The sequence below is a fragment of the Dipteris shenzhenensis genome, chromosome 2, assembly GCF_047967505.1.
Source record: "Dipteris shenzhenensis isolate YYH24624 ecotype China chromosome 2, Dip_SZ_1.0, whole genome shotgun sequence".
In the NCBI taxonomy this organism is placed as follows: domain Eukaryota; kingdom Viridiplantae; phylum Streptophyta; class Polypodiopsida; order Gleicheniales; family Dipteridaceae; genus Dipteris; species Dipteris shenzhenensis.
The window spans coordinates 19,939,142-19,953,421 of record NC_141597.1 but is presented as its reverse complement, the minus strand read 5'-3'; the positions used below and the strand labels follow the sequence as shown (position 1 = coordinate 19,953,421).

Here is a 14,280-nt window from a genome sequence, read left to right as displayed (position 1 = left end):
AAATTGCTCTATCTTCAGCTGCCATCAGCAGCCGCCTGTCTATGCATATCCGTGCCAGTCCCATGACGGTTGCTGTTCTATAGCAACGGTTCAATAGCGTCGGCTGTTGCACCACCATTTGATTGGGCTTCAGCCGACTTGTGCTGCTACCTACTTTATTCTCCACAACTCCAATTAACCTATCCGTACAGTTCGCCATACATCCATACCTGCTCAAAGCCCATTATGTACATCTGCACACAGGGAACCCACATTCATAGATCCGTACATTGCAGGGGTGTCCGTACATCTGTAATGAACTTTTCCATGTAGTCCGTACGACTATACGGAACTTTTGCCAGGCTTTCATTCATACCTAACGTAGCATTTCCTATTTGTACAACTTTGTTCAATAGCGGTTTAGTCCATACAACCATATGGATTTCCTCTCAGTTTCAAATTTGACAGTTTGAGCTTACTCTACTATCCTTTTCAATCAACTCCTCTACCTTGCTAGAATAGTCAACATATGGGGATTTTGGGTTTATCGACAGTACATTGCAGTCAAGATTCATAGAGACTTGCAAAGATTTGTAGAAATTGGAGTGGTATGATTTGTCATTTTCTTGCATTTGTGCCCTTTTTTTGGCACAGTTGTTGTCTATAAATTTGGGGCTTTTGACAAATTGCAGTCTATTGGTTTCAGAGTTTCTAGTAATGCCTTGTCCTTTATTTTTCCCACATTTGGCTTGTCAGAAATTGGGGCTTTTGCTCCCTTTTCTTTGCATTGGCCTTTGTGGCCTGGGAATTCTCCTTTTCAAGTATCTACAACCAATTAGTGGGCAGATTTGTGCATCTGAGCAGACATTGTGGTAGTCACATTTGCATATATATGTCATTTTTTGCTTGACATTTGCAGGCATTGCAGTCGAATTTTGTGGGTAGCAAGCTCGTTTGCAGTGATAGCCTTGAGGCCTAGGCAATTGTATTTGTGTAGAGTCACATTTATTTATTTGAGGATTTTGCAATTGTATTTGTGCAGAGTCTCATTTATTTATTTGAGGATTTTGCAATGGCAAGCAATGATTTGCTTGGGATGATTTCAGCTGAGGATAAGCTCAATTGAGATTGTGCCTGGTCCTTAGGTTGTGACCACTATGCTTAGTGGACTTGTTGATTCTTAGGGCTTTGCTAGTACATTGAGGTTAGTGGCCATGGGTAACCCCAACCACTTGTAGGAGGAGCAGAGCCATGCAAATGAGGTTGCCCCATGAAGGCAGAGCAAGCCTTTGCGCATGCCCATAAAGACAAAGGCAAGGGGGGCAAGAATTTCAGCAAGCCTAGGAATACTGTTGGTGTTGGAATATGAAGCCAAAGTCAGTAAAAAATGAGTGTACTAGGTGTCTAGGGGGTGTTTTATAGTCTAGTGAGTCCTAGACATGCCATGTGTCATATTGGGAGTTATTACATATACACTATGGCTTTCTAGAGTCTAGTGTCACACTATATAGTGTTGTACTTGTCTTGAGTCTTTTGATATCAGTCAACATCAAGCTATCTACATGTGAGTATTTTGGTTATCATTACCTAGCACTTGTTCTTTCATTTTCCTTTCCATTTGGCTTTTCATTATGCTTTCCACATTTCCATTCCGTTCCTAGCTAGCTACTAGATCTCTTCATATGGTATCAGAGCCATGTTCCTAGCCTTGCTCTCTCTTTCCCTTTCCCTTCCAAGAGGTTGAGGTGAGGGAGGCCAATGAAGCTACTCTAACTCCTCCTTGGAAGGCTGCCCTCTTCTCTCCTTCCTTGATCTCTCTTCTCCACGCCATGATTTGCCACCTCTCTTCTCCTTCCTTTAGCTACATCTTTCTGTGACCTGCGGACGATGTGATGCTTCTATCTGGAGGTAGAAGCAGAATCACGGCATTGTGTCTTCAGCAAAGTTGTAGAGGACCTTGAGTACCACAAAATTTCGTTTTTACATCATTGCAGTCCGAGTTTTTTGTGAAAAGTTACAGCCCTTGCAAGAAGTGACGAAATTTGTTTCTGCGCGCGAATTTTGTTCTGGAGCTCAATGATTTGATAGCCCAAGCATGATGCAACCAGCTCAACATGGAGCTGTTCATCCTGTTCATCGTTGACCTCTGCTTCAACCCGCCATTTGCTCCTTCTGCCCAACATTCTCTTGGAGCTGCTGCCCGCAAGTTCGTGCCAGCATTCTGCCCGTCATTCTCTTGGAGCTGCAGTCCACGCTGGCTCTATCTTCTCTGCCCGTCACTTGGTGTGAGCTCTTGACATTACATTGCGGTGACTCCTTCACGTGACTACTCCAAACTTTGGTGAAGACTTCCCGAGCTAAATGTGAGTTCTCCAATACTACTCCGACACACTCCACTACAGTGATCTCTCTGATTAGTGTATCACATCGAGCTCGACGTAGACCACTCTACATCAACAAGTGACTTCTTCAACATTGCTTATTCTATCAGTGCCTGAGGTACTTTGCATTGATTGACTTTTCGATTGGTCGTGGTACTTGAGGCTTCTACTTCGACATTGGTGACTCTCCTTCCTGCATTTTAAGAGTCATCATGTAATTGCTCCATGTAGCTACCCATGGACTTCATTGACACATATTTTGGGGCATTCTTGCCTAGCGCTGCATTGACATCGTCATCGACTCGCAGGGATGTGCACACATGTGCATTAGCTACTTGGAGGACATTTCTTTCATAAAGAGATATTACTACACGCTTGATGTATTTTAGGGTCCTCTGCCCTGGGTAGTCTCCCTAAAATGATATGTATTGAGTGTTTGGTGTTCATTGAGTCTAAAGGTCCTCTGTCTTGGATAGTCCTCCTAAAAAGATGTATTGGTTTTCTTATTTTTTTGGTGTGTGGCTTTCTAACATGTCCAGTTATGAAGCCAAGGGGGGATGTACTATGGGAGCCATATGTATTGGCTTTGATAGGTCTATTTGTTTATCAGGCCTGGCTTGAGAGTTCCAGGATGTTAGTGCATTGGTCTCCTAGACCTTTGAGTTGGTCATGTATCCATGCATGATGAGCCTCTGAGCCATGCTAGATGAGATTTCTATGTTATGCTCACTAGCCTTTGAGCCATGCTCACTTGCCTCTGAGATTGTGTGGGAATCATGTCTAGTTCTAGACGGGCATGCACAGTTCTGATGACTGTCATTGTCATGTTCTGTTCTTGGTTCCATTCCAGTAGTCTCTCACCTTGCCTTCATGGGGGGGTGTTGGAATATAAAGCCAAAGTGAGTAAAAAATGAGTGTACTAGGTGTCTAGGGGGTGTTTTATAGTCTAGTGAGTCCTAGACATGCCACGTGTCATATTGGGAGTTATCCCATATACACTATGGCTTTTTAGAGTCTAGTGTCACACTTTTACTCTGTAGGTGAGCACATCAAATATTGCTCTATGAGGCAGCAAATATTGCTCTTGATGATTGGGCTTTTGTTGTCACATGCCATCACGATCTTTCCAACCATGATGCAGCTTTATCTGTAGCTCATTCTATGTCAGATTGGTACTTTGATAGTCGTGCTTCCAAGCACATCACCTTTTGCAAGAAATTGTTTCTGTCCTTGGATGATGCACCTAAGGGGGCCATAGTTATAGTGCATCTTATCTGGTGAGAGGCATTGGTCAAGTGGAATTCACATCAGTCTTAGGTGATGCAGTCACTCTATTGGAGGTTTAATATGTTCCAAGTATCGAGGAAAATATGAATTCTATTTCAGCCATTGCTAGAAATGGCTTACAGAGTTATTTTTGACGGTTATTGTTGTGCCATGTGTGACTTTCGGCATGATAATAGCATAGAACTCAATAGACACTTACCAGAGGGCTGTATAATCTTGACTCTTATGAGAGGGGCTGTTATTGAGGCAAATGCAGCAACTGATTCAGTTATTGCTGTTACGCGCCTATGGTGTGAGAGACTTGGTCATCTCAGCTATAGTAGTTTGGTTAAGATGCATTCAGTGGGCACGGTAGTAGATCTTCCAAAAATACATGCCCTTTCAAAGCACATTTGTGAGGGATGCTTGTTGGGAAAGATGCACAGGCTCTCCTTTCCTAGTGATGGGACTGTTGGTGCACCCCGTAAGTTGCACTTGTTCATAGTGACGTATGTGGATTGATTGGAGACAGCGTCTCTTGGAGGTTACGATTACTTTGTCACGTTTGTGGATGAATGTACGAGTCACAGTTGGGTTTACCTTTTGAAATCCAAGTTAGATGTCTTTGCTCGTTTCAAGCATTTTCTTGCCATGGTTGAAAATGAGAGCGGACATAAGCTCGACACTCCACACTGACAGGGGCGATGAATATATTCCTGTGAGTTTTTTGGTTTGTTAGCAGCCCGGTGCATAATACATCAGTGTATAGTGCCATACACACCGCAGAAAAATGGAGGAAGAACTGGACTCTAATGGAAATGGCTAGGTGTGTGCTAAAGGGTAAGTCTTTGCCCAACAAGTTTGGATTGGATACGATCATATGTGCCAATTATGTGCTGAATAGGCACCCACTAGGGCATTGAAGGCTGTTACTCCCTATGAGGCATGGACAGGCCGTGAGCCAGTGATTTCCCATATGAGATTCTTCAGTTGTTTGGCATATGCACATATACCTCTTAGTTGAGGCACAAGTTGGAGGATAAGGCAGTAAAGTGTATTTTCATTTGCTACAGCTCACAAAGTAAAAGCTACCGATTGTATCAGCCTAGCATTGGGAAAAAGAGAGATGTTGTTTTTGCTGAGCAAGCAGCTTTGCCTTGGCTGGACTGTCAAAAAGAGCTTCTGTTAATGCCTCTCATATCTTTGACACACTGCTGTCCTCTTCAAGTGTAGTACAGCCATTGGAGAATTTACCTCCCCCAACTACAAGTAGTTTTCAGACCCCATGCCCAGCCTGATATGCCTCAGCATGATGGCAATGCTATTGAGCAGGTCGTTGCCGAGGAAGGGCCTCTCATTAAACAGCACAAAACATCCCAAGATGGCCCTTGGATACTCTTAAGGACAGCAAGCAGGTTGAACCTTTGGCTCCCCATACAAGAGGTGTACAAAGTCAGATGCATGCCCATTTTTCAGATGTTACATTGATTGCTATAGCCTGTAATGAGGAGCCTTTATGCCATAAGGATGCTTTTGACAGCAAAGAGTGACAGGATGCTATGAAAACTGAGCTAGATTCCATTCACCAAAATGGCACATGGGAGTTGTGTGACTTACGCTCTTGGCAAGTGTGCCCAAATCGAAGCGGAAAGCTGATGGCAGCGTAGACCGTTACAAAGCTTGTCTCGTTGCCAAGGGCTATGCTCAGCAGTAGGGCAGTGACTAGAAGAAACATTTGCTCCAATTTCACGTATCACAACCATTTGTTATGTCATTGCATTAACTAGACATCAAGACTCCTTTCTTCTTGGTGATTTGCTTGAGGAAGTCTATGTGAACCAATCTCCTGGCTTTGAGGTTAAGGGATCTGAAAATAAGGAATGCCACTGCGTAATGCCTTATCTCGATTGGAGTAGGCACCCCGGGCGTGGTATGCCAAGATTCATGTGCATTTGATACGCCTTTGTTTCAAGAATGGCCCAACTGAGATTATGTCATGCCTGTAAATGTGGAGCCAATTTGCTCATTCTTATACTTTATGTGAGTGACATGCTTATCACTGGGCGGCGATCCACAGATCAAAATGCAGCGTTTAAAGCAGATTTGCAGCAATCTTTTGACATGACAGATATGGGTAAGTTGCATTATTATCTTGGCATCTAGTTTGCTCATTTTGAGGGGGGCATTATGATAAGCCAGTCTATATATATTGGATAGCTCTTGCATCGCTTTCAGTTAAGCCGGTTTCAACACCTTTGGAGCTTTGCTTCCGTTTTTCCTTAGAGGATGACAGTGATCCGTTTGATGCCACTCTTTATCAATAGGCTGTTGGTTGCCTGATTTATTTATGCCACACTCGGCGTGATCTGCAATATGCCATTTTGCAGTTAAGTAGGTAGATAGCATTGGCAGGTAGTGAAACGTGTCTTCGTTATTGAAAGGCACACAGGATTTGGGGCTTCTCTAGGATGACAAGTCTTCACCGGTTATGCATGCTTTATGGACACCGACTAGGCTGGTTGTTGCAACATGAGGGTTGTCACACATTTATAATTGTGTTATGCTTGGGACTTCATGCATATCTTGGTTCAGCAAGAAGCAGCCCACAGCTACTACTCCTATTTGTGAGCTGAGTACAGGGCAGCCTTTACAGCTACTGGGGAGTGGGTTTGGCTTCATATACCACTTGCAGATCTTGATGTCAGCCATACATTTTCTACTGCCTTGGCTAGTGCACGCAATCCTATCTTGCGTACGGGTACCAAGCACATAGAGGTTCACTATCGTTATGTTAGGGAGCGACGGTCAGTTGAGACATACAGTTGTCCTGTGTTCTGACGGAGCACAACTTGGCAAATCTCTTCATGAAGGCTCTACCATGATCTAAGTTTGAAGCTTTTCGGCAAGCTTTCACTTGGCACATTTTGTTATGTGGTTCTGCTATCCTTGTACTATCATAGGTTGCTATATCCATCATGGAAGAACATGCGCAAATATGATTTATTTTCCAGATATTCATGTAACATTTCCAGGATACTTCAGCCATACGATGGAGGGGTTTTATTGCCATGTTTTCCTTGGTATGAGCCTTGTAAGCTAGATTAGGACAATTATCTAGGGTCAATACGCTTAGGATATTTAGTCCTATATGGGCACACTTGTACTTTTTATTTCATTATCCATTCTTGCAAGTGCACGTGAGCTTTCTCCTTCCCATTGCACTCCACTCTACATGCCAACCTGATGCTCTTGTTGCTTTTGTTGACCGTCTTGTTGAAACCCATATGGCCTTTATCATGATCCCATGGTTGACTGTGCACAACCACATAACAGCCCTGAATCCAGGGCATGGGTACTACCCATGTGGCACCTTTCCATGCTGTCCACATGGCAGTCACTCTCTCTCTCTCTGTGACTTGTATGCATCCTGGGTGTCGATGCCCCTTTAGTGGCTCCGCCCATCAATTCATTGTATCAGCTTCTTTTAGTCTCATAGACCCTTTTTGGTCTTCCAAAGACTTAATACTCTCTCTCTCTCTCTCTCTCTCTCTCTCCTCGACTTCAGGGATGATCCACTCTAATGCCAGACATTGACCTTGAGGAGGCAGGTATGCTATGAGTTTCGGCTGACAGACGAGGACCGCTCACATCCTATGGGCAGGCCCTATTAGACCTCGGCAGGATGCATGATCTCATTATCTATAATGGTCTTGACAGATGGCCCGCATCAGGTGGCTTCACTTGCTTTCCACATGGGGGAGGCTTCAGTGTTGTGGACTAGTCATCATGGGATCCCCTGCCTTCACATCTCGCATCACTGACTTTATCGTAGCACCTCTCCCTCCAGGGGCTGATCATACCTATCTTTTCTTTAGCATTTCTACCCCTCGCCGCACATCACTTTCTACCCCGTTGTGTTCTTACTCCACCTACCATGATTTACGCTATGATCGCAATCACTTACCTACGTACTCTGGCCGTCTGTACATACTTCTCGCATACATTGACTTTATACCCTTATTAGAGGACCGTGTTGCCCTAGTCACTGGCTCACTACACGAGGCTACTCTCCACGCCTTCCCCCACACCACCCGCTCCACTCGCCCACCACCTTCTGGGACCATACCCTGCCTTCACATCTCGCATCACTGACTTTACCGTAGCACCTCTCCCTCCAGGGGCTGATCATACCTATCTTTTCTTTAGCATTTCTACCCCTCGCCGCACATCACTTTCTACCCCGTTGAGTTCTTACTCCACCTACCATGATATACGCTTTGATCGCGATCACTCACCTACTTACTCTGGCCGTTTGTACATACTTCTCGCATACATTGACTTTATACCCTTATTAGAGGACCGTGTTGCCCTAGTCACTCGCTCACTACACGAGGCTACTCTCCACGCCTTACCCCACACCACCCGCTCCACCCACCCACCACCTCCTGGGACCATACCTTGTAATAGCTGGTATGATGATGAGTGTAAGGCTTTACGCCGTCAGCTCAGATTCAAAACAAAAAACAGCCTTCCGAGCGAACCAGAGATGCTACGTGAGTACTGTCGTCTGGTACGCAGGAAGAAACTTGACTTCGTGCGTCAGAACGAGGAGCATTTTGTTCAATAACAACCCTAAGGATTTTTGGCGGAGATTTCTAGAGGGACGGTGCCCCCCACTACTCACTGACACTCAGGTGTGGTCTGATTATGTACGCATGCTCTATGATATCCCAAATCAGCCAGCCCCTAACCTATCACATATGCCACGTCCCACATCCTGCACCCTCTTCACTAAGGGGGGGTAAAGGATGCCGTAATGAAACTTCATAATGGCCGAGCGAAGGATCATGAGAGAGTATGCACTGAGTTCATTGCATATGGGATTAACCTCCTAGCCCCGATCTTAGCCAAGCTATTTAATGAAGCTGTTTGCTTGGGGTTTCCATGCACGTGGACCATCAACACTATCTCAACAATCCACAAGGCAGGGGATCCCATGAACCCGGAGAACTACAGGACCATTATGATTGGACATGTCATGTCTAAGATTTATGCATCAGTACTTGATTCTGACGTCAGCAGATTTGCGGAGTGTGGAGGACTCAGAGTAGCGAGACAGGCCGGTTTCAGGCAGGATCATGGGACCATGGACCACATTCTCGTGCTCAGATGTATCATCGAGGAGGCGAGGGTACATAAGCAGAGGGTTTACTGTTACTTTGTGGATTTCCGCAAGGCATTTGACACCGTTCTGAGAGCTTGCCTCATACGACGCCTATAGGATCTGGGTTACGACCAGGAGATCATTTGGGCTGTCATGGCTCTTTATGAGCGAGTTTCAAGCAGAGTCCGGACAAGATCTGGATGGATAGACGAGATCATGAGCACTATCGGGGTCAAACAAGGGTGTCTATTATCACCTACCTTGTTTGGTCTCTTCATCGACGAGCTCGAGACAGGAGCTCGAGACAGTTATGCAGGCACAGGGTGGGGTAGGTTGCTCTCTCGTGGGCACACTGATCCGGATATTACTTTACACAGATGACGTGGCTCTCTTGTCTTCCTCAGCAAAGGGGCTCCAGAGACACTTGGACGCACTACAGTCCTTTTGTGAGTCTCATGATTTGAAGGTCAACTTGGGTAAAACCAAGGTTATGATCTTCAATACATCTCGAGCCATCATGTGCGATGAGCATTTTGCATTTGATGGGTCCCTGTTGAGATAGTTTCATCATACACTTATTTGGGGGTCGTCTTTTCCGGACCCATCTTCACCATGAGACCCGTGATGCAGGCGCGCCTGAGCAGAGGATATGCTTCATTGGCTAGACTAGAGAGACAGTGCTTCCGCTCTCACTTTGAGGATCCATGGACCAAAGGGTTGTTTTTTGACTCCTTGGTCCGCCCAACAGCAGTGATGTATGGCAGTCCATGCTGGCATGGAGATGGACCAAAATGATGCCAAAGAGCTAGAGAAGGATATCAACCAATTATCCCAGCATGGAGATCAACAAAACTCTACACCATGCCTTCAGGCTGCGAATTCTCCATACATCCAAACAAGTAAGGAAATGTGCACTCGTGGGAAAGGAAACACTGGTAGTACAAGATACTAACGATTCGTAGTAAGGTTGTGTGCTGTCATGGAAAAGTACTTTACTTGAAACTAGTGGTAGCACAACAATACCGGATTCATTGGTAACGTACTTTACTTCCCGTTTTTGTACCGATATCATGCAAATATTTATTTTTCATACCATTGAGTTAATACTTTCTCAAAGTTGGACTGGTTCCATACCATCTCACACCTTTTTGTAAGTCTGGCCACCGATATTTATTCTTGCATCGATTGACACCCAACTACTACAGCCCTTTTGAGGGTAAACCATTCTCCGGAAGAAGAGGATTGGTGGGTGAGGCTAGTAAACCAAAAAGGTCCTCTTGTTGGAAGAGAGTTTTGATTATTATATATATATATGCTGCTATTGATTCTTATGCCTTGGCCAATCAATCGTCTGAAAGAAGACATTCTTGTACCATGCAAAGGAGCAAACACTGCACGCAATTCTGTCTACCTTCGCCAATCAACTTGGAACCATCTTGAAATCTATACGAGGTAAATCACAAGTGCTCGCTATGAAGAGAAGCAGCCTGTCTCCTCAATATATCGACGAGCAACTGTATGTGCTTCTTAAGCAATCAACACACGCAATGAAAGGAGTTGCCCTGGAATTCTTTGCGCTGATCTGCCCTCCACGTTTGCCGTCTCCAATCTTTGAATCATACACGACTCAATCTTTGCACCCATCTATTCTCCGTCTATGCATGCTGTCTCCCTTGTCGAAAAATCCATCATGAAGCTACCCTTTTGGATTGCATACAGTGACAAATAAAGGCTCGACACACCTATTCTTCAACTACCCGTGACCGGAGCTATCAAGCCTGTGGTTATGCTGTCACCTTCTCTTAGAAGCGCCCTTCGATTTATACACAGCCAACCATCATGTCGTCGTCAAATATCTGCCATTGCCCTTTCACCTACCTCCTCGCCATCAATTAGCTCCACGTGTTACCTCTCTTCCTCTGTGATCGCAAGCTTGCCCGACGTCTCCACCAAAATGAAAGCAATATTATTTATTCATGTGCCGCACGTGCCTTGTGCTCGGATGCAAGCAGGGGTGAAGGAGGGAGCGAACCATAAGCAAAACCAAAAGCTGTATATTCATTCAATCCAACAAAATTCTACACCACACCCTGTAGGCTGCAAATTCTCCATACATCCAAACCCCCACCACCTCGACATTGCTCACGTACCTCTCCTTTTAGAAAATCCCTTTCACATATTTAACCCCTCACCTTCACGTGGTTTCCAAACAACTACACCTTTGACAAAGCTCAAACTTACTTATCACCCCTTCCCTTAATGCCTACCACTCTATATAACACCCCCCCCCCCCCCCACACACACACACACACACGCACGCACGCACGCACATGGGAACATATCCCGCAGAAGGAAAGAAAATCCTATATCTCCCTCCACGCAACTCTATTTCCCATGTTTCGGAGCCATCTCGGAGTTCTCGGGACTCCTCATCTTCTTCTGGACTCCATAGTCTAGTGGGGTTACATGACTAGATATTTATACATACTTTAGCAGAAACTAAAATTTTCATGACAAAAGATATACTGAGCACCAGGTAGTCCATCCGCACATTGCTCACCCAATATTGTCTCATCAGTGTAGGTAGCCAAATGCTGCCTACCATAGATATAACAATCACAGTCTTTTGTTTGATAATAATCAAGAAGTTTGATCTCCCCACACCATTTCACCCCATGTGAGGACAAGCTTCAGTCAGAGTACTTTTGGGTCCTGAAAGAGCTTCACACAGACCAGTAGGATGAATTCCTTGTACAAAGCATACAATAAGCTAACTCAGTGGGACAAATTCCTTCCCTTACTACAAGCAGAATGAATGATATGAATCTTCGTGCCATTGGCACACTCGACAAGGCATACTAAGCGCCCAGGTGGTGATGACATCACAGAAATCTACAAACACATTAGAATCAGGCAAGCCTTGATTGCAACGTAACTAGAATCCTTTGTCTACCTGCACAAACAATTATAGGCAGGTGACTTCCTCTGGTGATTGAGCGAGTAACTTTCTCTCCAGCAAAAGCCAAATTTATCTCAAGCTTCCTCTTCTGTGCTCCAGTTTGTTAACTGGCAGGCATAACTTCAAATCCTTTTTTAGAGGTTTGCAATCAAGCTTCTTGTTGTGGATTGAATCGAATTTCCTTCATACTAGATCCTAATGTTTTCATTGTGGGAAATTCCTAATATCCTTTTGGATTCTGAGTTAGCAAAGCTATTACAAAAACTGGCAAGTTAGCCATCAAGCAAAGAATTAACTTGAAGAAACCTCGTAAGCAATGGGCAAGAGCCTTCTCCTTTAGTGCTAGCCTTCATCATGCTGAGTCTGCCCTTCACCTCCGGAGTGCCGACAGAAACTCAATACGAAGACTTTGTATAAATGGATGCTCAAGTATGTGCGGGTGTGTGGATTTGTATGTGTGAGAGCATATTTTTATACTATGGTCTACACCCACTGTTGGGCGCTGATGACGTCAGTGGGGATGTCATAGTAGCTAGTCCCTACTATGCATGATGGAGTTTATGGTTTTCAACCTTGTGAGTGACTATCATGAGATTGAAACTGCACTATGTTGTGTTTTTAGAGGATGAGTTTGGGAATGTTCCTAGATTCATCTAGGTATATAGGAATGTGTTTCCATATATGTATATAATACTGCCTCATTTTTCAAGAAAGATGAATCTAACCTTGATTTTTTCTCTTTCAAGAGTGCTCTATAAGCTAGGGAGTAAGTGTGTTCTGAGAGAGCTTCTGGAATGCACAATCTAGGTTATTTTTTCAGTATTTGAATAAAACTGCGATTTTTTGTGTACCTAATACCTATGACGTTGATGCCTGGTGTAAAAACTTCTTTATGGAGTTTTGCAATATGCCTTTCCATGACGTGGTTCCTGTTTGATTGAAAGTCTCCATTTTCTTTTTCTTTTGACATGTAGGTCAGTAAATTCAAGTGTGCTAGGAGAAAATCTCCATGTTCAAAAGCCTGCTGCAGGAGTTTTGTCAAAAAGCTGGTCTATTGCCACCAGTTTATGACTTTACTAGGGAGGGACCCCAACATGATCCAAGGTTCAAGGGCATTGTGATAGTGGCAGATATTCAGTATGAATCTCCTCCAGGGTTCACAAGCCTTAAGAGAGCGCAGCATGCAGCAGCTAAAGCTGCATTAGATGTTCTTTCAAAGACAAGCATTGGAACTGGTGTCCATCCCCATCCTGTGGTGAGGCTGTTTTGTCTACTTTTAAAAAGCAACAATGTATGTTTTCAAAAAGGGACAGCAGGCCATAGGGAATATATTCGAAGTTGTTGGGGTGACATATCAGCATGATCTAGTTTATGGCAGCAAACTCTACTTTATTGCCTGATTCAGGATGCTCTCTTCTCAACAGGATTACTAATCCAACTCTTTTTGAGTTTGTTTCACAGGAGGAATCTGGGCTCTGCAAAAATCTTCTCCAAGAATATGCCCAGAAAAACAGTTTGCCATTGCCTGTCTACTCAACTGTCAGCTCTGGCGAAATGCATTTACCCGTGTTCCACTCTACGGTGGATGTTGGAGGGATAATTTACGAAGGAAGTGGGGCGAAAACAAAAAAAGAAGCAGAAGTCAAGGCTGCAAGGACAGCTTTGCTAGCCATTCATGCAAAAACGTTTGGTAAAAAAAGAGTTAAACGCAGCATATTGAAGAAATGGCATAAGCTTGCTAATGGTCAACGGAAAAGAAAACGGAGGAGCACGGAAGCAAATAACATCAGTGATATTGTATAGGCTGGGATGTAATTGAAACAAAGCAGCGAAAGACGTCAGACTTTTTTCTAAGAAAGAGAATTAGATAAAATGGCTTATCGTTTGAGGTACCGTGCTAGCATGATAAACTTTTCTTGAAGGCGTGTGGGTCTATATAGCCCACCACCTTACATTATGAACACTTTGATGACATAGGTCAGGCTTAATATCTCATATTATCCCACGACTGTTAAACGTCAACCAGAATTTCGCTGTGAAATTGGGCATATTCTTCAGCTAATGCTCTCATGTTTATAGGCTCACACAATGCATATCAACGTTCAAATGTAATGTAGTGTGTGTGTGTGTGAGAGAGAGAGAGAGAGAGAGTCCTCCCCTCCTTCTCTAATTTCATGTAATAAGATGTTTCTGCATAGTATTTGGGGAGCTCATACGTTGATTAAAAATATGTTGAATTAAGAACACTCTTTTAATTATCAATAATTGCTGAAAAGGCCCTATTGCTCGGTTATCTCAAGGAGATATCAGTCTTGACCAAAAACTTGGGGACATAAGTGTTGGATTCACCTCCCAACCATAGGTCAGTATACCTCCTACCTCCCTCGAGCTGAAGGTCAAGTTCTTCACTTCAGCTTGGTCCTTAAGTCTATAAGCCTTGGCATCCCGTACCACTAGTCACACCTCAAGGAGTGTCCTTGAACTAGACCAGCTCTTTGGGCCTCTCAAGGAGATCCAAGCTAATGGCGATT

General features: G+C 44.2%; 1 protein-coding gene across 4 annotated transcripts in view; it reads left to right on the top strand.

Annotated features, from left to right (window-relative positions):
* LOC147904447 (double-stranded RNA-binding protein 8-like) overlaps nucleotides 1–13,790 on the top strand; it is a 45,331-nt gene extending 31,541 nt beyond the window's left edge. For all 4 annotated transcript variants that reach the window (XM_087395904.1, XM_087395912.1, XM_087395922.1 and 1 more), the window contains 2 exons: nucleotides 12,724–13,004; nucleotides 13,211–13,790. In XM_087395904.1, coding sequence (XP_087252030.1) covers nucleotides 12,759–13,004; nucleotides 13,211–13,552 — 588 coding nt within the window. In that variant the 5' untranslated portion in view covers nucleotides 12,724–12,758 and the 3' untranslated portion in view covers nucleotides 13,553–13,790. The remainder of the gene's footprint in view (nucleotides 1–12,723; nucleotides 13,005–13,210) is intronic.
* The last annotated feature ends 490 nt before the right edge of the window (nucleotides 13,791–14,280 follow it).